At 44.1% G+C, this 27,616-nt stretch overlaps 1 protein-coding gene across 2 annotated transcripts; it reads right to left on the bottom strand.

The window, feature by feature from the left end:
- Positions 1-1,050: 1,050 nt before the first annotated feature.
- LOC124194962 (epidermal growth factor receptor-like) lies at positions 1,051-26,469 on the bottom strand. Of its 2 annotated transcripts, XM_046589372.1 has the most exons (11): positions 11,460-11,718; positions 7,577-7,812; positions 6,896-7,231; positions 6,367-6,692; positions 4,938-5,806; positions 4,592-4,871; positions 4,347-4,508; positions 2,787-4,208; positions 2,235-2,700; positions 1,971-2,162; positions 1,051-1,875 (listed from the first exon to the last, which is right to left on the bottom strand). In XM_046589372.1, the coding sequence occupies exons 2-11, from the start codon at positions 7,758-7,760 to the stop codon at positions 1,370-1,372; spliced, it is 4,743 nt and encodes a 1,580-aa protein (XP_046445328.1). In that variant the 5' UTR covers positions 7,761-7,812; positions 11,460-11,718; the 3' UTR covers positions 1,051-1,369. The 2 variants fall into 2 exon arrangements, with proteins under 2 accessions (XP_046445328.1, XP_046445329.1); XM_046589373.1 differs by lacking the exons at positions 7,577-7,812; positions 11,460-11,718 and adding an exon at positions 25,774-26,469.
- Positions 26,470-27,616: the final 1,147 nt, after the last annotated feature.

Raw genomic sequence — 27,616 nt, forward strand, 5'->3', positions numbered from 1 at the left:
AAGCAAAAGAAAAACTCTGAGTTTGATTTTCAAACTCATCCAGCTATAACGGTATAACCAATACAAAAAAATTGCGCTAAATATGGGACATGGGTATTGCTTTATTGCTACCCCAAAAAATTAAAATTTTGGAAATTACATCCATTACAGATACAGTTAAAAGATCAACCCCAAACTTGTGGCGTGGTATGGCAATAAACTCAAATTGCAGCAACTGTGGAAAATTATTCCACACATTTGCTGCGACTTGACTCGCCGACAACAACCCAAAGTTTTTTAGTTTTTTTTAAATGAATTTATATTTAAATTCAACCAGCCTACCCTGTTGAGAGCACCGGTGATGTGGCAATCAAACTCAAATGGCAGCAACTGCGGAAAATGATTCCGCACTTGCTGCGACTTGACGCGCCGACACCACCGACTACTCTGAATCGTTGGCCCGTTTGACAAGTCAATATTACCCACACACGCATGGCGTGAATCAACTGCAATACGATAACTGTAGACCTCCTCATCTATAGTAACAGACCCAGCACCTTTGGACGAAATTGGAGTGACTATTGTTGTTGCTGCTGTTTAGAGTAGGAACGTGGGTTTTATTTAGGTTCTTTTTTCAACTTCGATGTTGGGAATCAGCTGAAATCTGAAACTCGTTCAGCAGTTCAAGACCCTCCCCTCCCCTTTTTCCCATTTTCAGGTCCAGTTATAAGAGAATAGTTAAACGCTGCATTGATATCGAACACTAATATGTAAATAAAATGATAAAAGACTTTTATTTATATAATTGTTTTATTTTTGGCGTGTCACACGTTATATACAGTCACGCTTGAAAGTTTCTGGAGCAGTAGTCAAATTTGCTCTATATGAATGCAAAGAAGAAAATGGCGGCAATTTCAAATCAAACCAAAAAAAAATGAGAATAAAAACGAGACAGATTGCGTCACAGTTGAAGGGGGGGGGGGAAGAGGGGATTGAAATTCATTTTTTTGAGTATCACTGGGAGAAACTTCAAACTTGTTCGATTGGGAAAAGATGGAAAGAAATGAAAGATAAATTGGCAAATCAAATTATTATTCAAAATCAACAAAAGTATTCATTTTGGCACACTTTGTCGCACACTCATCCAAGTAATCCAACGGGGGGGTATAAAGAAAAAAGAAATTTTTATCATTTCTGGTTGCGTAACCCAATCAGACACACACCCACACGACACACACACACATTAATATGTATAGCAGATGTCAAATAATATAAAAATGGATATTTTAATTAATTATATAAGATGTACAAATTTGTCTCTTCAGTTTTGGTCAGATGGGAAAAATAAAAGGATGGCAAGGAGGATCATCATTCCGGCGCGGATGCTGGATTAGACTGTCGTCTCGTTCCTTTTGAGCGGCTGCAGCGGCTGCAGTTCCCGCTGGAGGTCGTTGTAATAGTCGTGGTCCGATCCTTCCTCCTCCGACGAGCGCTGCGTCAGGTAGCGCGGCCCAAAGGCGCCCGTCGGGAACTGGATCGGCCCGGCTAGCGGACCACCGGAGCCACCAGCCGAGGGCGTGGCCGACGACGACGAGCCGGAAGACGAAGACAAGGAAGTGCCGACGCCCAGGCTGTTGACGGGAATGCCCAGGGTGGCGCCGTTGCCGACGGGCAGGCCGCTCGAGACGGACGAGGTCGGTGAGAGCTGGTAGCTGGGCGACGATGGGTTATACAGCGTGTTGACGTCCTGGTTGTTCATCATGTGGTACTCGGGATTGTCCATGCTCAGCGGAAGCGTCGGATGCATTCCGGACATCCGCTTGATGGCCGGCAGGCTCTTGACAAAGTCCGGCATCGACCGGGCGTGATAGTCCCCACTGCTCAGTTCACCATTGTCTGTAAAATCGTCAAAAAATTGGTTAAAAATTTAGAATTTTTGAGAAGACGGCCTTAAATAATTTTCAAATTTGCCGGGCAGGAATTGTTTTTACCTCCGAGTTTGGCATCGCCAATCAGATCCATGTAACCGGCGTGGTGGTGGGGTTGGGTCGACTGAGGAGATGGCATCAGGTAGTCATCTTCGTCGACGGGCAGGTCCAGCTTCAGGTTGCCCACTCGAGCTCCCGTCTTGACGCCCGGCAGGTAGTGGGGTAACCGTCTGTCTTCCATCGCCGCTTCCAATTCTTAAATAATTAAAATTTAATCCAATTAAATTTAATTCAATTAAAGTTAATTCAATTCAAATTAAAATTTACCTTTGCCGATGAGCTGGAGCGGATCGCTGCAGTAGCGGAGACTGGGCCCGCCACTGTCGCGCTGGGAGTTGGGCTGCAGCTGCTGCGGATGCTGCGACGGATGGAATGCGGATGGATGATGGCCCGCCGGCAGTCCAGCCAAATGATGGTGGTGGTGGTGGCCCATGGCGGCCATGCCGGGACTGGCCGTCCTCTGACTTCCGGCGGCGCTGGAAAATCCTTCGGCGCCGTAGACTCCGGCGTGTTCCGATCCGTTGGCCAGACTTCCGCCTCCGCCCGTACTGCTTCCGCCGGCCGCGTATTTCTTGACGGGCGTGGGCGGCGGCAGCGGCGTCTCAGCCGTGATGGTCGAGCTGCTGGACGGCAACGGGCAACGAGATTTGGGTTGTAAATATTCTTCGGCATCCATGATGACTTCCGGGCCGTCCATCGACGACGACAAATTCCGGATCAATTCTTTTTCGTCCTGTATCAATCAATTTAATTTAGTTTAAAACAAAGCTGGGCAGAGTAAATTTTAAATAAAATTTAAAAATGGACGGGCAGACGGACCTGAGGAGAATAGGAAGGTAGGCGCATCAGTTTATCGCCGGGAATGACGAGATAGCGGCCAGGATCACGGGCCATTTTGGCGAATTCATCGGCCAGCTCTTTGAAGCTGGGCCGGCTCTCGGCGTCCAGCATCCAGCACTTGATCATAATCATGTAGACGTCAATGGTGCAGGTGGGCGGCTGGGGTAGTCGCTCACCCTTTTCCAGCAGGTCGGGCACTTCACGGGCCGGCACGTTCTCGTAAGGCCGTCCACCGTAGGTCAGCAGCTCCCAGACGGTGACGCCAAAGGCCCAGACGTCCGACTTGTGGGTGAAGATACGATGCTGGATGCACTCCAGGGCCAGCCACTTGATGGGCATCTTCCCACCGGCCGCCTTGTACTCGTCCTCGTTTATGTCCAGCAGCTTGGCCAGCCCGAAATCCGTGATCTTGACGCAGGCCGGGTTCTGGACCAGGACGTTGCGGGCGGCCAGGTCGCGGTGGACCAGCCTCCGCTCTTCCAGGTAGGCCATGCCGCGGGCGATTTGGCTGCACCAATTGAGCAGCGGCTTGGACCCGATCTTGTCCCGGTTGTTGCGCACATAGTCCAGCAGGCAGCCCAGCGGCATCAGCTGAGTGACCAGCATCATCTGCGACGTCATGCAGACGGCCAGCAGCTGCAACAAATTGGCATGCTCCACGCTGGCCATGATGTAGGCCTCGTCCAGGATCTCGCGGTTCGTGTTGGACCCGGTCCCTTCGCGCAGGACTTTGATGGCCACTGGGATCTTGACGTTTTCGCCCTCGGGGACCCAGACGCCCTTGTAGACGGTCCCGAAAGCCCCGTAGCCCAGGATGCCGCCCCGTCTCAGCTCCGCCTCTTTGACGATGCGCAGTTTGGCCAGGTTGGGCTTGACATGACTGGGCCGTAAAGGTTCGCTGTCCTCGTAGCCGGACATGACCATCGTCATCTTGGCCGTGTTCTCCTTAGACTTGGCCCGCTGGTGCCAGTGGTAGCCGAAACAGGCCAGGAAAACGCCCAGGAGAGTGACGCAACCGATAACTCCGCCCAGGATGGCCGCAATGTGCTCCTCGTCGCCATTGCCCACCAGGGGATTGACCACCGGCTCCTTGGCGCAGTAAGGATCACCTCCATCGCCTGGGAAAATCTTGTGCGGGGCTTCAGCCGGGCAATTGGCCGTGCAGTTGAACGGCTGGGTGGAATTGGTCAACGGGTCCAGGATTGTTGATGTTGTTCCAGGGGATAAGTAGACGCGGTAATTGCGGCAGCTGAGACACTGGTGGACGTTGGGGCCGGTACAGCCACGGCACTCGCTGGCGCACCTGGAACATTCGTGTCGCTCCTCATCGGCGTAGTGATCCTGCGGGCATTCATCCTCGCACTGCTCTCCACGTTTGTACTTGACGCACTCCTGGCACACCTGTTGAATTCCGGCCGGAAGGAAATTTAAAAAAAAATTGTAAAAACTGGAAATTTGATGGAAAGGTGAAGACGGGCCAGTTGTCAACAGACGGACCAAATAAGGATCGAGGTCGTTTTGAATTTGAATATGACGAACCTGTTCGTGAAAGCCGTAGCCGTTGCACCTCTTGCAGCGCGGATGACATTTGCGGCAGACGGCCTTGCCGGCCAGCGGCTTGAGCGGCCCTTGCTCCTGCGGTCCCACCCACTCGTAGTAGTAGCCATCCGGGCACGTTTCCGTCTTTTTCAAACAGCGATCCTGAAAGTTTTGAAATTTTAATTTAAATTTAATTCAATTAAAATTAAAGTTAAATAGATCGTTTTTACGGGTGTTGTACTGACCACTTCGACGTCACCGTTGATGACGGCCTTCTCGCAGGATCGGCAACCGCGCGGCCCAATGTTGTTCTCCGGCCCGGTGCAGCCGCCCACGCAATTCTCGTGGCACGAAAGACACTCGTTGCCGCTGTCGTTGAATTTACTGGTCGGGCAGGCCGGCACGCAGTAAGGGCCGTCTTTGACGTGCTTGCAGATGGTGCAGTTGCCCGGCCCTGGACCGGTGCACGTTTCCTCGCACTCGTGGTGGCAGTGCTTGCACAGTTTAGGAGTCAATTCGTAAATCCTGCCCAGTCAAAACCCCCAAATTAAATTTTGCTGGACCAAATTAAAAGCTGGACAGGACACTTACCCTAAATTCAAGTCGCAACTCTCGACGCACGTCTCGTCCAGCTGGAAATGGGCGCAGGAAAGACACTCGTTGGGTCCCAGGCCCCAGCAGCCCTCGACGGAACACTGGGCGCTGCAGACCAGTCCAGCTTCCAGGCACTGGGCGGCCAACTTGTTGTTCTGCAACAGAGTCCCGTGCTGCTGCGACTTGATGATCTTGGTCCAGCTGATGCTCTCAGCAAAGCACAGCTCCTTATTCTCCAGCACCGTCACGCTGCCGGCCCGGATCATTTTCAGCGATCGCAGGTGGAGTGAATTCAACGACGTTTTGACAATGTACAAGGCCGAAAAATATTCCGTCAGCTGCCGTCCGCCAATCGTCTCCAAATTCCGGAAGTAGGATAAATTCCGGAATTCCGGATGCGAAGCCTGGACATTAATAAACCCCGTAATCTCCTGGAGGGTGGCGAATATTTCCAGCCGGTCCGGATGGAGTCGTGGGTAGCGCGGGCCGAAGGTAAAATTGGGGTAAATCTGCTGGAATCCGGCGAAGGAATGATCCAGGATCGTGATGGATCCCTCGATGACGGTGCAATCGCGGAAGCTCTCGATGTTTCCGGCGTGGACGATATCGACGCCCTGGCAGGTCTTTGGACAAGGGCCGTCGCAGACGACGCACTCGCCGTTGACGGCCTTCTTCTTGGGCGGGCAGATGCGGACGCAGGCCCCGTTGTCCTTGAGCAAATGCTCCGGACACGTTTTGACGCAGGTGGCGCCGTAGGCGTATTTGCCCTCCGGGTTGATTTCCCAAGAGTACGTGATGGGGTTGTAGCGCTGCATGGCCGGGCATTCCTGCTTGCACACGCCGTCGTCGAAGAAATTCCGGCAAGCCTGTCCGTCCGTCCGTAGCAAAAATTGAACAATTCAATTGAATTAAGAATTCCGGATCAAACATTCCCAGCTGGATATGTATATCATTCTTGACCCAATAACTTCATTAATGAATAATTATTTGATTAAAATAATTATTTAGAAATAATTCCAAGATGAGATGCAAAATTTTATTTTAATGATTTGACTAATTTAATTAGTATTTTCTTATTTCATTAATTAAAAAATTATTGATAATTCTAAGATTAGATGCGAATTTGATTTTAATCATCAATTCATTAATTGATTATTATTTTTCAAAATAATTCTAAAACTTGATGAAATTTGAGATTTCAGACAATCGCCTTGGGCATTGCAAATGCCAATGTAGCATGTCAAACGACCCCAAAAGAATTTGGCCCATTGTTCTGTAAAATGATGACGTCACATGGTGACGAATGCCACCGTGACAGATTTATTTGTCACCGGCGGCTACCGGTGCAGAACCGATCAAACTATGCGGCCATTGCTGGGCAATGTGTCAAACGGTAGTAGTTTAGGAATAAGAATCAAATGCTTACGAGACAGTCGCTCTGCTTGGGTCCAGTGCATCCGCCGGCGCAAAACAAGTGGCAGCACTCGCGCGGCTTGGGTCCGAAGCAACGCCCCTGGTGGCACTGCGGACTGCAGTTGATTTTGGAGAATTTCTGGCAATTTTCAGGTCCTTCGCCCCAGCAGCCGGCCTCGCACGACTCGTGACAAGCCGGACACTCACGCTCCGGCTCCGTGAAATTGTAAACGTTGAAAATCTTGGAATTGGAGCCCGTGATAATCTCCTCCCAGTTGATCGTCTTCATGTGGCACAGGTTGTAGTTGTTGAACAATCCGCAACTACCCGCCAATATATCTGCAATATAATAAAATTTCGAATCAAATTACAAATTTCATCAATTTTACGAAAAAAATTAAAATTAAATGAATTAAATTATTGGAAAATTCAAATTTCAAAATTTTACGAAAAATTTGAAATTAAATGAATTAAAGTTAATTTTAAATGAATTAAATTTAAGTTAATTGAATTAGAGTTAATTTTAATTGAATTAAATGTACCTCTGAGGGCGGGCATTTCGAGGTTGTGCATTTTGGAGAGGGTGACGACGAGGGCGAATTCCTCGTCGTGGACGTTGAGTTTGAACAGAGTCCGTCCGCGGATGATTTGCAGGGCCGGCAGGACGATGCGGCGGACGTCGACGTGCGAGATGAGGACGTAGCCGGTGACTTCGCGAATGTGCTGCAGGAAAGTCAAGTCCAGGTGCTCGTCCTGGAGCCAAGTCAGTTCCAGGTTGCCGTCGACGTACGTGCAGTTGGTGTAGCGGTCGCGCAAATTCCGGTAGTGGTGCTCCCGGTTGGACGGCACAGACATCCGCCCGTTCGTCCCGATGCAAACTGGACAACAATTAATTACACAAGTTAATTTAAAATCTAGTATTTCTATTTTTTTACATTAATTGAATCATTTTAATTTATTTATTATCAAACAATTATTATTACAAATCTATTTGCATTTGATTTAAATTGATAATTTTTATTTATTAATTTACTGAGCATTTTAATTTATCTGAATATCATCAAATATTATTATTTAAAAAAATCAGTTTTTATTTGAATTAAATTCATCATATATAAAATTTATCAAATTGGTTTTAATGAATTGAATTCACTTACCTGTTTGGGGGAAATTCCAATTCGAGTTGATAGTAATAAAAAGTTAATAAAAAATGATTCACTTACTTTTGCCTTTAAAGACTTCGTTGGCTTTATCGGCGGGACTAGAGTGATGGGACGTGACGTTTGAGGCTGTCGGTCCGGCGGCCGAGCTGGCCGGCCGACACCAGCAGCACAACAGGACGACACTCAAATAGATGTGGACGGCCTTTGACGGCCAACGCAGTTTCGGCCCGGGCGTCAACGACATTTTTGGCTCAGTTCATTTTATTAAAATTTCAGTCCCAGATCGTCTCTCGTTTCTAATTCATTAACCCAAAATTCAATTAAACCGAAAAATCAAAAATTTCATAAAATCCGACGCTTTTTTTTCAATTTTTCAAATGGCTCGACCGGACAAAAAGTGCTGGACATCACAACTGGTAGCGTGGGAAAATAAAAAGAATTGCGCGGTTTCTCTGAGCTGCTGCTGGCCGGCCCGGCGACATGATCTCCCATGTCCGTCCACTTGAGTGAACAGCGTCACAATTTTGTAAAATTTAAAAAAATATTTTTTTTTTCTTGGCTGGCCCAGCCGGGCAGCAATAATCCTTACGGCGCCTCTCCTCACACAGTTGTGTGTACATGACGTGTCGCTCGTGAGGTATTCAGCCTTGAACGGCCCTGGCTGCTGATGCTGGATCTCTGATCGTTTTCTTCTTGTATAAAACATTCTTATCTTATCTTATCTTAACTATTTAGTTGGCTAAAGAATTTTTTCGAGTTTTAAAAATAAAAACCAACCACGCCCCGGCGCCCAATTCTCATTAGCTCATTTGGAAAATGATGTCCTCACGCAGAAAGATATTCCGCAATTTTGTCTCTCCTGGAATCATAAATCCAGGGGACAAAATTCCAGGGGGACGGCCATTAAATATCCGAAAATTTCAGAATAAAAATTGTAGAGAGGAATTTTGGGCCAGCAAAACACCAGAAGAAGAAGAAGAAGAAGTGGAGGAATGAGAAAATGATGATGAAGAGGAAGAAGGGGGAAAGGATGATAGCCCGAGGCTTGGCACCTTCTTGTTGCTTAGGCTGCTGCTGCTGCACGGTATATATAAATGCCTTCCAGCTAAACAACACAAAAATGGGTTTTTCTTCTTCTTCTTCTATTTTTGAATATTTCCAGCAAGAGGAGGAGGACCCCCTGCGGACAAGGTCTTCTGCACGAACAAGAAGAAGAAGTAGGTAAAGAAGGAGGGGGGAAGGAAATTGGGGTCGAACTGTGCCTCGGGGGTCCAACCTAAAAGGTGTACCACTGGGCTGTGTTGCTATTGGTCTAGCCGGGCCTATAAGAAGAAAATAAGTTCCTCCTGGAAAGAAGAAACATTTTTCCTTTGAGGGGGCAGAAAAAAAAACAGCTGGACACAGTGATTACATGTACACCAAGTAGTTGTGTGAGCTGGGCCAACAACAAGAGAAGCTAGGCGCCATGTTGCCCAGCAGCTGGGAAAATAAGAAGAAAATGGCCATCATCATTATTTTCCAATGTAAGATGACGACAAGGTCGTCGTACCTTCTTTTAAACTTGTTCTGTTTTTCATTTTTTTTTTCTGACGGCCAAGACATTTGGCCGGCCAGATGCAAATGAAGCCATTTGGGAAGAAAAGAGAGTGGAAGACCTGGCCATCTTTCTGATGATGATGATGAGGCTATGCTGGGACTTTTATATTTTATCTTATATAGTATATAGAGTTGGCCGGCTGTTGAGATTTTTATATGACGGGCCGGCAGCAGCTGAGACATTCCATCGGGCGGCTGCACGACCGCTGCTGCGGCCGTGAATTGAGCCCCCTGGACTTGTGTGTGTTGTACATCAAAGATACTCGATCCTCTCCTGTTGCTATACGAGGCCGCCGCCCGTCAGGGCCGTCTCTCTAAATTGCCGCCGCCAACGATATGACGGGCCAATGAGTGAGGCCCTGCAGCATCAGGAGCCAAAAGAAAGAAACGTGTGATGTTTACGATCCCGGCGGACTCTATACAAAATATAAGAAGCTGGGCAAGAAAAAGAAAAACATTGTCCGTTTCTCTCTTGATGAGGTACCGTCGTGAGCCAGCGGATGACGGACCTTATACGGATGATTGGAATCCCCTCCCAGTCGAATTCCTACGACGATTTAGACATTCGGGAAACAAAAAACGGACAGGTGCTGGCGATAGTTTTAAAAGAAATGCCGGGCAAAAGAATCTCTCAACGGGTTGACATGGTGACGGATGCTTCTCTCTCTCTTCTATCCATTCTCTGATGTAATGTCTAACAAATGAGCGACGATTTATATTGTCTCCTTCTACCGTTTGTGTGGCTCTGGGCTTTTTTCCCTGTCTTATCTTGTCGCCCAGTCATTGGTATTCCAGGCCAGCGTTCAGCTTCTTTTCTTCTACTTGATCTCTACATCAAGTCTGGGCTATTTCTCTAAACACACGTCTCAATCCAAACGCAATTCTATTCCATCCGTTTGATACTAAGAAGATGGAAATTTTATTTAAAAAAGAGCCGGACATTGTGTGAGATATATTTCCGACATTTCCGTTTTAAAAATGGGAATAAAAAAGATGAAAACAATCGGACGAGACAGAGACAAAGGGCCATCTGTCAACCCCCTCTGGTCAAATAAAAATAAAAATAAATAAAATGTTATTTTTGTTTTTTGTTTTTTTGGCCCAGCTGCTGCCCGTCTTGATGATGATATTAAGTCGCAGGTAGTTACGACAGCAGCGGGTGACTTGTAGTAGTAGTAGACGAGTCCCTTTTTATTTATATAAACATGGCCCGTCTCGTCCTGGATGGACCCAACCAAAAAATATCTAATCCTAATAGGGGAAAATGGCTGGCCCTTCGTCGCCCGTCGTCGCCACGGTGAAAAATGAGCGGGACGTGAGGCGAATTTCCAATCACATCAAACGACAACAAACAACAACCACAAACGAAAAAAATAAGAGAGTTGTCCGTCTGGACTCCCAATTAAGTGACATATTCCGTCTATAAGGGGTGGCTGGCCGGCCCAGTCAACTTATATTTTTCTCCCAGACGCGTTCAACTCTCTATTTTTTGTTGTTTGTAGAGTGACATGAATGCGCGGGCAGGGCCGTCTGACTCAGAGACAATCAATTTCAAAAGAGAAAAAAGAGAAAAAATATTTTTCCAGCCGAATTTGGAAAGCCTATTCGTCTGCCCAGCAAAGATATGATGAGATGGTTGCCAAGTATTTTCTTTTTTTCGCTGTCATTACGTACACAGACGGACCAAAAGGCAACACACACACTGAGCTGCTGTGAGAGCTGAGCAGGTGAATATTTTATTTTTTTTCTTCTTTCCCGCTAAGTCACGGCGAACGCGCCCTCCTTCACGAAAAGAGCCAGAAGCGCAGATGAGTCAGCAGCAGCTCGGCCGGCCCTCCACCACAAGGAGGAATGTATATATGTTTCTTCTTCTTGTTTAATTCTGCCATGGCACCAAACGCATCACAGTTCAGACGGGCCGAGATAAATTGAACTGCGAGAGAATCTGACTGGAGAATCTCTCTCGTCCACTTGGCTTAGTTTCATGGCCGTCTCTAACCTAATACCTAGCTAGCTAGATAGCTAGGAGAATCATTACCTCGTAAACATTTTTTTTCCAGCCCAGCTCAAACAGACTTTCTCGCCCAGTTGAAATTCATTTGATTTCCTCCCCAAAGCTCAAACGAAATGAATTTCACACGACCTTTTCGGCTGCCCATCAATCTGTTTGCTGGACATATTTTATCTATTTTTTTGTGTGACGACGGCCAAGGTCGATCCTGCCCGTCTATCACACCTGTTGAGCTTCTCTAATCCCAACCGATCTTAATAAATTAAATTGTGTCCGTCGAGCCATTGATCAAATTCAAATTTAGCGCCATCGAAAAATCAAACCAAAAAATCTCACCTGTTGGCTCCTAACTCTTCCTCCTACCGCTGTTAAATAATCCAACCGAATTTCAATTTAATCCAAGCCTCCCACACTATTTAGTCTTCACTTTAAACTAAAAAAATGAACTTGTTCACTATAGACACAATCTGTTGAGGCATCCAACCACACACACACACAGGTGAGAAGACACACACAACACCAAAATTTAAAAAATGTTATTTATATGTGAGAGTCGGTAAGACGACGTCCTCGACACACGGACAACAAACTCGAGACTGAAGTTGAGAAAAAGCCAGTCGCTCATTTCCCCCCCACCACCACCTGAAAGAGAGAGAAGCCTCGTCTTACCTTTTTTCTACCTGTAGCTCTCCCTCCTTTTCTTATTTGCCCATTTTTTATTTCTACCTGTAGTTACAAGAGTCTGCCCTGGGGCCTTTTTTTATTTATTTTCTTCTTCTTCTTCTTCCATTCTTGTACATTTCCCCCCCTTTTTCCTTCTTCTTCTTCCTATTCTATTCGGCATTTTATTTTTTAAAAATAATCGAAATTGATCCGAGTCAATTCTGTTCACTTTATGCAGATCGACTCGTATTGCTCAAGAGTGTCCGATTGTTACGTGCAAAGGTGTGCTCAGCCTTGCGTCATCAGATAACACACCAAGTTATAAGACACTTGGGAGTCCCTTAACTTATTGTGCCGATCTATACCAGCAGTCGAATAAGGTTCGATAGCCATCGTCGTCTGCTGTAGTCATCAAACAGGTGAAAAAAAGGGCCTGGACATTTTCTTAAAATAAAATAAAAATAACACCCAGATTCCAAATAACATTCAAACGGGAAAAGAAGAAGAAAAAAGGTGAAAAAAGTCACAAGTCGGCGCTAATTTTCACGAACGTCTCGTCTATGTGTGCCTGGAAAAACCTGTGCAGCAGCTGAAAGAACTAACCAAAAGGTGAGAAAGGTATTAGATGTGATAAGAAAGAAAAGAATAATTTATCTTTTTCTTCAGAAAAGAGAAAAAAAATTAAAAAAATGGCTGCCGGCTATATAGACACACCGACAGGTAAACACATGGCAGATTTCTACATCTACTGGCGTCCTTCTCTATTTTCTATTTTTTCTCCCCCTTCCTCCATCCAGAGGCCTCCTGACTTCCAGGCGCCGCCATCTTGGAAAGCGCGCGCGAGCGGCTTGACTTTTCATCCCAATTTCCACCTTTTTCCTTTTTTACCTTCTTTGCCGTATATCTATTCAAATTGGTTAAAAAAAAAGGACAGGGGAGGGAGGGTTATTTTAAGTAGAGATCAAACACCGAGATATTTCCAACCCAAAAAGGTTGATATTTCTTGAAAGTTTGGTGGTGTGAGGCGACTGTCGCCAACCCTTTTAGCACAAAGTCCAGGATATATCTGTGAATATATAAAACTTGCCGGCTCTCTCTCTGATAAGATTCAAATGAAATAGGCCTCAATGTTGATGGTTTTAACAAAATAATAATAAAAAACACGAAAATGCTTTCGTCTTTTTTGGGTTGGGACTCGTTGGAAATATCATTTCATTAATTTGATTTTCGACGGCCGCCATTTTGTTTTAGATCCTACTCGGGCAAAACTCATCAAAAGTAGAGAATTGATGAGCTCAAAAGAAATAACGTTTTCTTTTTTCTTTGAATACATTTTCTTATCGAAGGGGGGGAGTAAGGGGTCCGAAAAATGGGCGGGATCTACAAGTCTTTGTGGTCCCTATAGAAAACCGACTGGACCATCCAGTTGTTCCAGGGCCAAACAAAAGAATAAAGAAACAACAGGGGGAGAAGGGTGAAAAAATAAAATAAAAATGAAACTCACTCGCACCTCCGCCATCTTTCTTTTTTTTAAAACTTACCTGTGTCTGGAGGGTTTTTAGATTTTCTTTTGTGGTCAAGATGGAGGGGAGGGACGTGTGTCGTTATGGCCGCCCAGCATCCCTCCACCGCAGTCACTTCCACCGAAAATTATTTTAAAAAAGTAAAAAGAAAAGAAACCCCTGGAATATGTACATTTCCAGGAGATCGACTTACCTTGACCTTTCGATGGTGGAGGAACGTCAAACAAAAGACTCTGGGCGAAAAAATAAAACAACCCGCCATTTTCTTTCTCTTTCTGGTGTCTTACCTGTCAAAAAAGAAAAGAAAGAAAGAAAAAGCCATAAGTCAACAGTTGGAAACAAAGAATAATATCGATTTATATAAAACAATTGGCTGCTTATATATGTTATATGTTCTAGTTGAGAAATTGGTTCGTAATACAAAAGTCTTCCATCCACGTCGTCTGCGCCTTTAGTTTCTTTTTTGCGCGTTTTATATACTTTGATTCTGCTTGTTTGTAGTGTTTTACATGTACGTAGACAATCGTTAACATCTAGACATGCACAAGGTATTTTTCACGTTGATCAAAGAGCGGCTCTCTCTTGTTTTTTGTTCTCTCTGATATGCAAATTGAGATTTGAAATGACGTCACACACACCACCCCCACATTCGATGTCGCCCAAGGAATCCATCCATCCATCATGTCCGGAAGAGAGAGAGAGAAAACTAAATTTCGGCCTTCTAGTGTATGTACCTATTTAGAAATATATATACACAGCACCAACGCCATTTTTATTCTAATAATCATTCCGCGCAGCGCTATGGCGCAATTCTTTTATGATATCAAAAGGTGTTACCATCTTTTTTGATCGTCTACTATTATATTATAAATAATAAAAACGCTGTTGTAGTATATATGTACATGGTGCGACTTTCTTTTTATATATTTAACGATTATGTCGGTCACACATCCCGACCCGCCACCGCCGCTATCAACCCCAAAAACGGGCGATATTATATAATGACGTCGCCTTTTTTTTTAATAGGCCAAAGTAGTTGCTGCTGCTGTTTTAACACCGGGATTTTTTTAAAAAATATGATAATGGCGTGCCGGGGCCACACTCTTTGACCTTTTATTTTTTAAAACTCATTTCGCTTTGCTTATTATAAAAATGAAAAATTTTAAATTTTAAAAAGAAAAATATAATTTCTTTTAACTTTTCTGCGGTTAGTGATACATAGTATTATTTAGGTGATCACCGAGTCGAACGAAGGTATAAGAATGTGCAACGCGATGACGGCGGATATGTACAAGACGTAACGCAATACCCTATATACGAGAGTCATCATCTTTTTTCTTTCTTTCTTTTTCTTTGCCCGGCGCGTGTAATCGAATATCCTTTTTTGAATGTAATTCAGCTGCCCTCCTGCCTTTGCTGGTCGGCCATTTTTCTTTTTCTTATACTACATGTCCGCGCGGTGTAGATTCTATAATATCCCGGCGTCATTTTCTTTTTTTCTTCTTCTTCTGGGAAACTGACGCGATTTGTAATGATGTCATAGAAAGAAAAAACATAAGAAAAATATACCCACACAACCAAAAGGGAAAAATAGAGTCTGCTGGCGCCGGCCATCTCGAGTGGCAGCCCGTCATCAAATAAAATTTAAAAAGTAAAAAGTCCAGTCACCGCAAAAATATAAAAGAAGAAAAATTGAAATGAAAGTCGTCGGTGTGCTGTTGTGTCGTGTGTTGTTGAGAGTTGGCGGAACTACTCTCTCGCGATGAAAACAATCTATCGTCCACTTTATTGATTGGCTCTATACCTGTGACTGGGCTGCTGGACGAGAATTTCACGCAAATGAGAAACACAAAAATGCTGACGGGCAACAATTGGGAACTTGATTTTGCTGGTCCACCGTATAGATCGAAATCCAACTGAAATTTTTAATTTTATTTTTCCAATTGGGTTGCTGGACACGACAGAAAGACTATAGCCGGCCAGCTAGCCATAACTGGACGGGAATGTAAATCAGTTAACATCACAATTTGGCGCGGCCATTAATCCCGAGGAGTTGAGTGGACCGCGTGCGCAGCAGCAGCAGAAAAAAAATTTCACCGTGCCGGACTCACACGACGACTTTGATGACCCAATCTCAGCTGGCCAGCCAGCCCAGCCCAGCAGCTACTATACTATATACACTATTACTCTGTTATTCTCTTGTTTCATTTCCATTCCAAAGTGACGCGCGACCGTGCGGACGTGCTCGGAATTTCTTCTACTGGACCGTCGTCCAGCAACCCGGGAAGATTTTTTAGTTTTATTTTTTGGGGGGTGGCAGCAGCCGTTTCAGAATGGATTGCTTCATCATCACGAAAAAATGTTACCAAAAAATAAAATAAAATAAAATAAAATAAAAACTTTCTTTTCATTTGTATTTCCCGCCTTTATAGTTCTTGTGGGACATGGAACAGGTTTTTGATTTGATTCCATCATCCGTCTTTGACTCTGTCGAGTTTCCCCCCCCCCTTTTTTTCTGATTATTTTCCAACTCATTTTTCAAATTTAATGTGTCCCTGCTGGACCGAATCCGGTTGACAAGTTCATCAACGGATACAAAAGAATGTCCCCCTTTTTTCTTATAATAATAAAATAAAGAAAAATAATTTTAAATATAAAGCTGGTTTGGGTTGCTGGGCTGGTGGTGGTATATAGCCCAGCATTGCTGGCCGTGATAAGCCAATCAGAGCTACGGCATCATTCGAGAGATGTTGTGTGCCGTGAACGTGTCTGTCTATATACCCAACCGCCGCCGCCGCCGCCCGGCTGTCCCTGGACAGATGGCGCCTGGACCTCGTCTCGCCCGTCTCTCTCACTCCGCCAGGAGTTTCTCTACTGGACAATTGACAAGTATATAGTGAGGTAGCAAGTATAGCTATATAAAAGAGACGGGCATGTCGAGCTCCGATATGTATCATTAAAGATGGTGGTGGGCAATAAAAGCACAAAACAGCTTTCGTGTGGGTTGGTTGCTGGTCTAGCTACTACTACACCAAGGGACCTTGTTGCAAAGAGACGCCAGAAGGCGTCCAGCAGCACAGCAGAAAAATGTCTCGTCTTTTTGGCCAACCAGATGGGCTTCTGGTCATCATCTCAAAACCCCCATATGAAAAAGAAAAATTGAGTGTCTTGTGTATAAGTTATTTCAAGTTATACGCGATGAAGAAATTCCAATTTTCTAGTCAGTTGACTTTTTATTTTCCTTTTTCTTTTCCAGCTCGACATGCAATTTCCATTCTGCACTTCATTATTTCTACATTGTTGCATTTTTGGGGGATATTTCGATTTTTTCCCAATTGGAACATTCACAAAAGTTCGAAACGGTTCATCTCCCCCACCAGACCCTGGGCACTACTGACATGACAGGCATCTATACTGGTATACACACAAGGACCAGATATTATATTTTTTTGTAAAATGAACAGAAAAAAAAAATAATCTATCCATCCTACAAAGTCACAGCAGGGGGGTTTAGAAAGGGGGGTCCACCAGTCAAGTAAAAAAAAAAAGATTTGGCTGGGCGGCGCTGGGATCTGGCGGTGGTGGAATAAGAAAAAAAAAAACCAAATCAGTAGGAGGGCCGGAGAGTCTCAAAAGGGGCCACGACTTTTTTTTCTTTTTTTCTCTCAGACTTTGGCTTGTCCATCGTCCAGCAGCAGCACCAGAGAGGCTTCAATCAAAAAAAGAGAAAAGAAAAAGGAAAGAAAACCGGTAACCCAAAACCGCATTCCACCTAGCTCACAATCTATACTGTATAGCCCAGCAGCCTGTATATATACAGCTAGACTCTAAGGCATATATACCAGCATATACAACAACAACAACAACAACAACAATAACGAGTGGGACGTGAGTCACGTCGAGACAAAAAACGAGTCAAATATAATTCCAACTTGTAATCATTTCACTTTTTGGTTGTTGTTTCGGGCTCTTAATCGTCCCTCACATCCAACCAAAATGCCAAATAATCCGAAATAATCATTTCCGTGTTTCATGTCACAGCCAAAGGGTTTTAAATCGATAATCGAACGAGAGAAGAAATAAGAAATAAATTGGCTAATGTCCGAAAGTTGAGATGACCAACGCCATTTTTTTTAAATCCCGCCGTCTTTAATATTATAGACATGCGAGTGCCGTTAGGCAGTTGTCAACGAATAACCGTGTCAACGTCGACATATAATTCTTATCTAGCACGGAAAATCTCATCAAAAATACAAGAAACTTTCTACATCTCTTGATATGTCTACTAATAAAACAGCCGGCCCAGCGTTGCCATAGAGAAAATGAGCGTCTATATGGCCTACAGCGAAAAAAGCAGAATTGAGCCTCATCTTGTATTCCCAAATAAAATAGTATTTTTTCTTCATATATTTTATATATTTTTTCCAGTCGGGTGTCGGTTGTTTGGCCGTCGGACGGACGATGGAAAATGAGCTGCTATATCCAAAGGAAAAATGGGGGGAACGATGACGGGCCAACTTGATGGATATACCTACACTATGTGCAGTCGGCATTTTCTCTCTATAGAACCAAGCCAAGCGCCAAGCCAGTTGGCTTTGATTTTTTGGTTTTTTCTTGTGCCCATTTTGGTTCAGGGTAGAAAAAACAAAACAAAAGACGAACGAATAAGAAAAAGACCATTTACAGACTCGGATATATTTTCTTTTTTGTGTGTGAGTCTACTTGTTGGATTGCCGAAGGAGTTGTGGAATGATCAACACACTCAGAAATTCAAAAGGTAGAAAAAAGAAAAGAAGAATCTAATAACAATAAACCTTTGCTCGTACATAAGAACAACCGGCGGCTGTTGGCGAGCGGCGCGAGAAACCACTCAACGATCCAACACTTTTTCTTCTTCTTTTTGTTGTTGTTGTTGGGTTATGTTGTTGGCTGGCCAAGAGAGAGAGAAGCCTGGCAGCCATGCACACGACATTCCAGACGGGCCGAATTTTTTGAGCTGGAAATAAGAGACTCATCACTGGAAAATGTCGGCATTGCGGGAAAAATATCCGCAATGAATAGAAAAAGAAGAAAAAGTTGGACTCCATCAACATTTTTTTAAAAATTAAAAGAGAGAAGAAAAAAACGGAACCGTGACGACAACATTTTGTGCGCGCGGTAATAGAAGAAATACGCGCATAAATTACAAGACGTGATGGCGAATGAAATTTTCTCTAAACAACATTTTCGGTTGTTGTACATATCGTCCAGCTCGACGGGTGACTCTCTCAATTTCTTATTTTTTAAAACATTTAGAGGGTTGCGACTTGACTAACTAGACAATCAACCCAGGGGGGTTAAAATTTAAAAAAAGAGAGGGAAATTTGAAATGTTAAGAAAATAAATATAAGAAAAACAGTTTGAAGCAGGTGGCGCCCGAACTAGTCACTAACCCATCATTATATACATAGGGTCAGAAACGAAAAAACTGACCAAAAAGGTCTGTCTTCTTTCTTTCTAAAGAATATGTAATTATCCTGTTGTTGCGCCATCTCTCCTCGGTTAGTTTATTTTTTACCAGCGCTGGTAGACTGACGCAAGTCAAGGGCGTTCAGCAGCTATCTAATTGGAGTTTGTTTCCCAACTGTTTTCGACATTTTTCCTTCCAAAATGTGACACTCGACGACATCTAGCGGTGGGAATTACAAACGTAGTTTGCCACCTAGCGGTCGATGAAACAACCACATTTAAAAACACCCAAAAATAAAAACCCACCGGTTGAATCCAAGATTTTCACGGTCGAACAATTTGAGGTCGTTTGCCCCTTTATTTCGCTTCCAAAAAAATAAGAAAAAGAAAAGGACAAAAGAGAAGAAATAAAGAAAGCTTCGTCTTCCAGCGGATAGGAAGTGTAGATATCAAACAAGAACAATCTGCGGGGGGATTACGGGACACACCCGAGACGGATTAGTACTCGATTGTTTTTTTTTCTTTTATCTCCACTCCACAAAAGAAGAAAAAAAACACAAACAACAAGAGAAATAAAAGAAACAAACACACAGAAACCCAAAACGATAGGCAATCGAGGCGCTTCTCCGGTTACTCGGAGAGAAGAAGAAAGTTTTGATTTTCTTTTTTTTACTTTTTTCCCAATCTCAGCGAAATCTGAAATGTTATTTTATTTTGTTTTGTTTTTTGACAAAATGTTTTCGCAAAAACACACAAACAATAGAGTTCCACGCCATCTTCTCGGCCTCTTTTCCCTGATGCGGTGCTCTCGATTCATCAGCTTCGACCTCAATTCCCCATTTTCTTTTGATCATTCCCCAAACTAATCTGATTTTGTCTATTATTACGTTCATGTTTTACCTTATTCACCAATCAAACGCTGCGAACTATATTTTCTGCCATGACATCACCAAGTTCAATCTCTCGCTGTGTGTGTCTATAATTCACGCCAATGGATGACAAAGTCGAAAATGTGTCGCCCATAAAAGGCCAAAGCCAAAAAATCAAATCCAAATTTTTCCAATTCTAAAAGCAAAAAAATGACACCGTCAAAAATAGACACAAAAAACGTGTTTTTCTAATCGCTCGACTCAAAAATTTTGGATATCGATTGTTTGATTTTCTTTCCTTTCTGCTCCGTCTGACGTTTTGTTATTGATTGAGCTGTGCTGATGGGAAAATTTGGAAAATTTGTTGTTCCCAAAAAATATTTCAAAGACAAAACCCAACTCTTTACGGGCAAATGATCTTCACGTTTTTCTTTTCTTTTCTTTATTTCTTTTTCTATTTTTTGGCGTGTCAACCACCGGGAGAAAGTTCTATAAGATAGACAAGGGGAAGTCTATGTGCAGTTGCTATCTATCTGCTGTTGTTGGCCGGTAGTCTAGCGTGAAGCCGGCCCAGCCCGGCCCCCTCGAGGAAATTCACCCGCTCCGGTTCGATTGCGCACACGCAACTGAAAAAATAAAAAAGGCGACCGTGGCCCTCCCCGGATTTTTGGAACGGCCAACCCAGCGTGACCGTGGCTAACTTTCGTTGCCAGGGTGGTGGTAATACTTTTTCATTTTGATACGATCAACTTTAATGTTTTTGTGAAATGTGAATAAGATGGGGGGAAACTTGTCGTTTGTGTGTTCCAGTAACAGGTTGTTCCAGCGATCCAATTTCTTATTATACGACGGCCTATATAGTAGCCGCTTTTGGCCATCCATAAAGGACGGCCCTTCCACTCGAGATCCGTCAGAAAAATCTACACATGTCCACACCCGGTGTAAAATATCCCCCCACCAAACAACCCCCCCCAATGGCAAAGCTTCGAGTTCATTAAAAAATAGAAAAAGAGAGAGAGAATACATCTATTGGAAATTTAAGCAGTCCAGCTCTATATTTGGAACCCCCCCTTCTTTCTCTGTGACATATTTTTTCCCACGGACAAGAAGAAGACGAAAATAATTTGACCCTGGTCGACCTTATCTCTCTCCTTTCGCATATGTTGGCCATCCTCTTTTTATTTTACTTGGAAATTCTAATTTTCAGTGTTCCAGCGCAGCTGATGTCGCCGTTGGGTTCATTTAGAAAAGCTTCCGCTTTTGCCCGTTTGATTTCTACCGCTCTTCCAGCAACAACCCGCGTAATTAGATTTGAATGTCAATTAAGGCCGGAGAAGATTTGTGTGTTCCATGAATTTTTTTTCTGCTTTTCACTAACGAGATGCTCATTTAACGAGTTCCATCAGTTTCGTCCGTCGTCGACTCTCTACCAACCAACCTCATTTGCATCTCTGAAAAATTCTTGTCTAGTAAATCAAGGAGTGTTGCAACAAACCCCCACACCCGTTTTTCTTTCTATTTAAATTTATATTCAAGAGTCACTGCTATTAAAGGGCGTTGTCCCTTTAATAGTTTGGCTGATATCACAGTCGAGATATAAACGGCCGGGTGATGTATACACATGGCCGTTATGTATTTATTTCTGGATTTGTGTAAGATTCGACCGTTTTTGATTGGCGCATCTCTAGAACAATGCGGTGAATTTCGATTTTGATTTTTAAAAAATTGAAAAAGAGAACAAAGAAACTGGGAGAGATGATTTAGGTTCCCACAGTATGTATACGTAGAAGAACCGACCGAGTTTGGGTGTAAAGGCCCCCCTCTAAAAATAAGAGCAGTTCTACACATCTATGTACCAAGAAAGAATTAGGATGGGGGAAATCGGAGATGGCGGCCGTTGCGTATGGAACACGACTCTCTCGCATCACGTCGTTTGGAAAAAATAAAAAAACTTTTTTTCTCTTCAGACGAGAGAAAGTATTGAATGACAAGCTGCTGGCCTTTTTTCTCTCTACCCAGAAAATAAAAACTTGCTCCTCATTTCCCAGTCATCTGCAAGTGGTTTACCAGCAACTCTGCCATGGGTCCAACTAAAAAACAAAAGAAAAAAAAACCCCAACAAAATTTCCCCTTTTTTATATTATATAAACCACCGCGGTATATTCCTCTGCGGGTTTTAAAAAATAGGAAAAAACTTGGCGTCTAGAAAATCATATAATATAAAAATTGTGAAGTTGTTTTCAACCCCTCCAGCAGCTTTTTTGAGCTTCCCCCCCTGCAGCCCCATCGTACACATATATACTTGAACGAAAAATAAGAAAAAACCGTGACTGCTGACTTCCTGCTATTAACGCAATGACCTCAACAACCCGGACTCCTTCTTCTTCTTCTTACGAGCACCTATTTTCCAACTCCCCCCCTCCTTTTGTTGTTGTTATTATGATGATTATATATTTTTTTTTCACGAGAAAAAATAAAAGAAAAAGAAAAAGAAAAAGAAAAAAGCTTCGCTGGATTGTTGTTGCTTCACTTTGTCTCTCTCCACTTTTTCCACCCTCCACCGCAATGTCTAAGACGCCTCCGGTTGATTGTGGCGTGTGTAAAATAAAATAAGAAAAGAGCGTCGGCGGCCGTCGCCACACACTGGGTATCATTATGTATAAAGGCGCACACGGCACATTTCTCCTAGCTCGGTTGTTGCAGGTTTTTGAGACATCCGCTTTCGTCTGGGTTTTCAAATATAGCGCGCGCATTTCAAATTTCTTTTATTTATTTGGGAGGGAGTTGATCTCTGGTGAAAAAGAAACGGAATAACCCGCATCCATCGGCGGATGTAGGACGTGAGATTTCCGATATTTTGGCAGAGAGGGGTGAGTAGGACAGCATCCGGAAAAGATTGAAAACGAACGGAAACTAGGCTATTTCAAATTTTCTTATCTCTCACACAAATCTCTCGTGAGACACAAGTGTTGATCCCACGAGGCCTTCCGGACTGGGGGTCCATCCCATCTGTTGTGCGGATGAATCGGAAAAAGGAATTGACACGGAGAGACACATCGACAGAGATATCCGGTCATCCGCCGTTTCCATCTTTTTTTTTCAGACACACACAAAGTGGGTGGGAGTGGGAGTGGGTGGGTGGCGTATGGGAGAAATAACCCTCATCACGAACATCCATAGTTTCCAACTCCTTCCTGTTTCCAACTTTATTCCAACCGAAAATTTTTCATTTTTTTCCCCGCCGGAATTTATTTTTTTTTAAATTTCCGGTTTTCATTCAACTTTTTGTTATGCAAATTTTACAATGAAAAATAAAATTGAAAGCAGCCGCCCAGATTTCGATCGGAGAAAAAATGGCGTCGCTGTGTGTGTGTGTGCCTATATAGGAGAGCGTCGGTGGTGAAGAAGGAGGAAATGAGACGCCGTGGGTGGAGGAGAAAAACAAGAAAGAAAAGAAAAGAAGGGGAGGGTAGAGACTCCGACCGACGCAACCGCCCGAAGGACGTGGGAATCTTCTCACGGGCCAGAGAGCCGGAGCTCCGCCGCCGCCGCCCGTCTTGTATACTACGCCGTCCAATAAGACGTCCAACAAAACAAAACCCAAAAAATTTTCTTCCACCCACAGATGGACGGTATACATGTATACAATAACGGATGCGTCGTTGGAATTCCGCTCCACCGGAAGGAAATGTTTCGTCATACACATCCATAAGACGAAGGAATGTGCAATCAAAGTTCAACCCAATTCAAATCTCGCGCCCAATTACTCCTCATCGTTTCAAATTAAATTTTACCAAGAATTTGTCTAAACAGCAACCAAATTGAAAATACAAAAATAACACAAATGGTTAAATGCCTCCAGGCCATTTCTTCCGGCGTACTACCTTAAAAGTTTCTCGACAATAGAAGAGAAAGAAAGAAAGAAGAAGGTGGATATAAGACATGTCGTAAAAAAAAGATAACGAGTGCGCACAGACACAAACAACAATTGCACCGGTGAGCTTAATATAACTCTCATAAAATCAAATAGAAAAAGAAGAAGAAGAAGAATAAAAAAAGGGCCTTCCGTTGGTGCGACCTTTCAACCCGCCGGCCCGGCCCGGCCCGGCCGCCATTTTTTCCGTCACCAGAAAATTCTTTTGCGCTCATTTCGTGCGTTGTGTATAATTTCGCCAGCCAGTCAGCGCCATTGTTTTTATTCTAAGGGGGGGGAGAAGGAAGAAGGACGTCTGGTGTACAACATCCAGCGGAGGGAAACTTTAATTTTGTTTTGAGAATCGGCTGCTGCCTACCACCTGTCACTTTGTTTTTCTACTTTTCCAGTAAAAAACGACCCGCCCTGAGGCCGTCCGTCTCTCACCCACACACAACCGTTATACCCAGTCATCTACTCCGCGTCGATTCCGGAATGAAAATAGGAAAATAAAAATTAAATCAAAAAATCGAAATGACGTCAAAGATGGACGACTTTGATCCAACCAGACAAAAAGAAATGAGAACTCGACTATTTGCGTTTCTTCCAGTTTGATGCCCAGTCTCAATGGAGTTACTGCTGGACAAGAAAAAGGGCCATCCATCAATAGTTCACGGCTATCGAACGATTCCAACCTTACAAACGGCGGTGTGGGGGTGTCTAACAAGACCATCGTCCACAACTAGTCAATGGAGGAATCAATTTGAAAATGTTTAAAGTCGGAGGGGGTCCAGCCATCGACTGGAAAATAATAAAAAAAGGTCCTGGTGCATTCCAGCACCTTTCCAAGATATAGAAAATAATTTTTTTTTTCCATCCTGGACCATCCATTTCCCTGGACAGAAGAGCGAAGCAGTCGAGCTTGTCCTCTTGTTTCTTTTATATTTGATTTATTTTTCAATTCTCTATGTGTGTAGCCTCCCACTCATTTTCACCCCCACCACCTTGAACCTTTTTCCTTCTTCTTCCCCTCTTGTAAAAATGAATAGAAAAAGAGAATGAATAGAATAACCCTGCAGGTAAATATATCAAGGATAGAGGGGATATACTATCCACATGTACAGCAGCAGCAGGAACCCGGGAGCTCGCGGTTGGAAGTTACCTTCTTTCTATCCACTCTGCCCAGCCATTTTCTTATTTTATTTTTTTGAATGGACTAAAGTTCCACACGATTTATACATTTCCCCCCTTCAAGTGGCAAGGTGGGGGCTATAAAAGAATTTCTGCCCACTTGACAATGTCCTCCTCCAGTCATTTTCATGTATGCTGGACTCTCTGGCCAGTTGGTGGACCCAAATGGACACAAGATGATGAGGAGGGTATATCTATCCAGTCGACCATTTTCTATATCTTTTATTCTTTAGACAAGACAATACGATCGGTTCTTTCAGGTGTGCAAAAGATGAAAAGAAGAAGAGCGGCCCTGGACGGACACAAAAATGCGCTCGGCCGTGTCCGACTTGAATCTATACAGGCGCATATAATCAACTTGCTGGCCATCACCTCTTAAACAACCGACAAACCTTCCAAGGTTTTTTTCTTATTTAAAAAAAAAATAAAACAAATTCTATTGATTTAAACTGTGGCTGGAAATTGACACTAGCGCAATGCATATAGTTCGTCGACTTTTGGTGATGGCTGAGCGTTCTCTCCATGTTCCAGTAGACAAGAACACAAGAGTTGAAAAAAAGAATAAGAAGAAAAAAAAGAGTTGGGAATAGTTTTAGCTTGGCCGCTATGCTGCGATAGGACTCAGGCATCCGAGACGGAAATCATTTTGTGCGCACCAAAGCTCGCGGGCTCTCTTTTATCTAATGATTATTTATATTCCCTTTACAACCGTAATGCAGCTGGAACTCAGAAGAAGAAGAACAAAGAACAAATCTGGAAGCCGATCCTGACTGATGGCGGCAGGAATCCCCCCAAAAAAGAAATTCGGGAACGTGTTGGAGCATCGAGATGAGGCCAGCAGCGCCATTGTTTTATAGTTATAAACGGCCTTATGTAATGTTTTACTCAAATAACATTTCACCTTCTCAAATGTACATCACGTTATCTTTTGAATAGAAAAATTCCAAACGAGGATCGGCGACTTGTGGGTGATAATAGACGGTCAATTAAGATAGGCCCGTTTAGTAGATTAGCCATTTTGGGGGGTTTTATCAGTGACTCACCTCTTTCTTCGATGAAGGCGGCGGCGTCGACGACGGCGACGGCCAAGACGGCCAGCACCACCAGCAAGGCGTAGTGGCGTCGCTCCGCAGATGAACAGGACATGGCCGATGAGCCTGGCAATCGACGGTTATCCATTTTGGGCGAAATTAATTCAAATGCTCCGGCTGTTGCTGTTAGGATAGACACGCACCGCGGGCGCCTTTGGGCGGGCGGAAGTGCGGAGTGACTCGGCGGACGGAAAGTCTCAGATTCCGACAGTCCACTCGGATCGACGACTCATACTTACTCCCGTCCACAATCCCAATGAACCACCGATTTCCAATTATAAATCACAAAAAGAAATTAAATAAAACCACTACGAGCGCAACACGGAATCCTTCCAGCTGGACGACACAATACCCCCGCACCGGAATTGTCCAAAAATCAAACTGGAACAAATCCTGGCGACATCCGCTTTTTTGATTACGAGTTGATAATTAAAAAATGGCACTCGACGCACTTTGTCAAATTGTTGTCAAATTCAAATGATTTCTTTAAAATAATTTCCGGATGTGTTTTTAAAATTTAAGTGTTGGATGGTGGTGGGACGCTACTGAGAAATGAACGTCCTGACTGGGCGGCGACTGCACTGGGAATGAGGGCCGTCGAGTGCTCGACACTTTGGTTCCTTCATTTCCCCTTGGGAAAGAAAAAAGATTGCGAGCAACACACAGCGCAGTGGTTTTTCTTCTTCTTCTTCTTTCATTCTCTCCCCCACCCAACCGCAAAGGGAATGGAAGACGGCCCCAGGGGAAGGGGGTGTATAAGCCACCACCCCGACCTGTTGTTATATCCACCCACTTGTGGAAAATGGGGGGCGGCGGGTGGATGGAAAAGGAAGCGGCGAGGGACGCCAAAGAGCAGTTGAGCGCAATGGGAGAGTAGCGAGCAGGAGGGGAAATGGCAATCGACAACGGCGTGTCACGACAAGCGCACGACGACGACGACGACGACGCGCTTTTTTTTTCTTCTGTTCAATGAACTCTGCACGGAGAAATGATCGTAAAAAAACGGGAGAAAAAGAAAAGCAACAACTCCCGGTTGTTGTTGTTGTTTTTTGGCGCCAGCGTCGTTGGAGAAATGGCGCGACACACAAGAACGGCGGCGGCCCCCGGTCGGACGAATATTCACGACGGGGTTCAACGGAATCGGCTGACATGTTCTTCTTCACTTGTCTATAGAATGTACACTGTACATGTGACGTGTAGAACTAGCGTGTATAGGAGACTCACTCGGATGACACACATCCCGGACGAGTAATGATTTAGAAATTGTTGCGCACACATTTCTGACATTTCGTGAATGTCATAGAGATGTGAGAAATGTTGGCGTGAATAATTGCCGAGCTGCTGCTGGGTGCTGCACCTTTGGCTGGCTGGCTGATCTAGTTGATGTTGTTGGTGGATACACACACGGGTAGAAGAAGCTGTCACGCCAGATTTATATAAGACTGCGAGATGTGTGGTGAGTCACACAAACAACTCTCTTTCCAGGTCCAGGTGTTTTGTTGCCACAAATTTTTAAAAACGATCGTATCGCAACAACAACCACTCGGATCCATCCGCATCCAGCAGCAGCAGCTTCGTCATCAGCAGCAACCAGGCCAGCTCAATCGATGAGTCGATCGCCCAGTTGATTCTCAGCAACAACTCGATCGTGACTCACGGCTATTTTGAGGGCCGGGAATTTCTATTTCACTTTTTTGGGAACAATTGACTTTTCCAATTTTCGATCGCACAGTTGCTCTATACAGAGTGACGCAAATTTGTACAAGTAACAATCAGTTGGGATGGACGAATTTTG

This window comes from Daphnia pulex, chromosome 5 (genome assembly GCF_021134715.1).
Source record: "Daphnia pulex isolate KAP4 chromosome 5, ASM2113471v1".
NCBI classification, from domain to species: domain Eukaryota; kingdom Metazoa; phylum Arthropoda; class Branchiopoda; order Diplostraca; family Daphniidae; genus Daphnia; species Daphnia pulex.

What these genes read in the sequence shown, in the direction of transcription:
- LOC124194962 (XM_046589372.1), bottom strand. Translation starts at nt 7,760, where the DNA reads ATGTCGTTGACGCCCGGGCCGAAACTGCGTTGGCCGTCAAAGGCCGTC. An exon ending in CGAAATGCCCGCCCTCAGAG is followed by an intron (nt 6,693 to 6,895) that starts GTACATTTAATT and finishes ATTATATTGCAG; the next exon opens with ATATATTGGCGGGTAGTTGC. An exon ending in GCTCCAGCTCATCGGCAAAG is followed by an intron (nt 2,163 to 2,234) that starts GTAAATTTTAAT and finishes TAATTATTTAAG; the next exon opens with AATTGGAAGCGGCGATGGAA.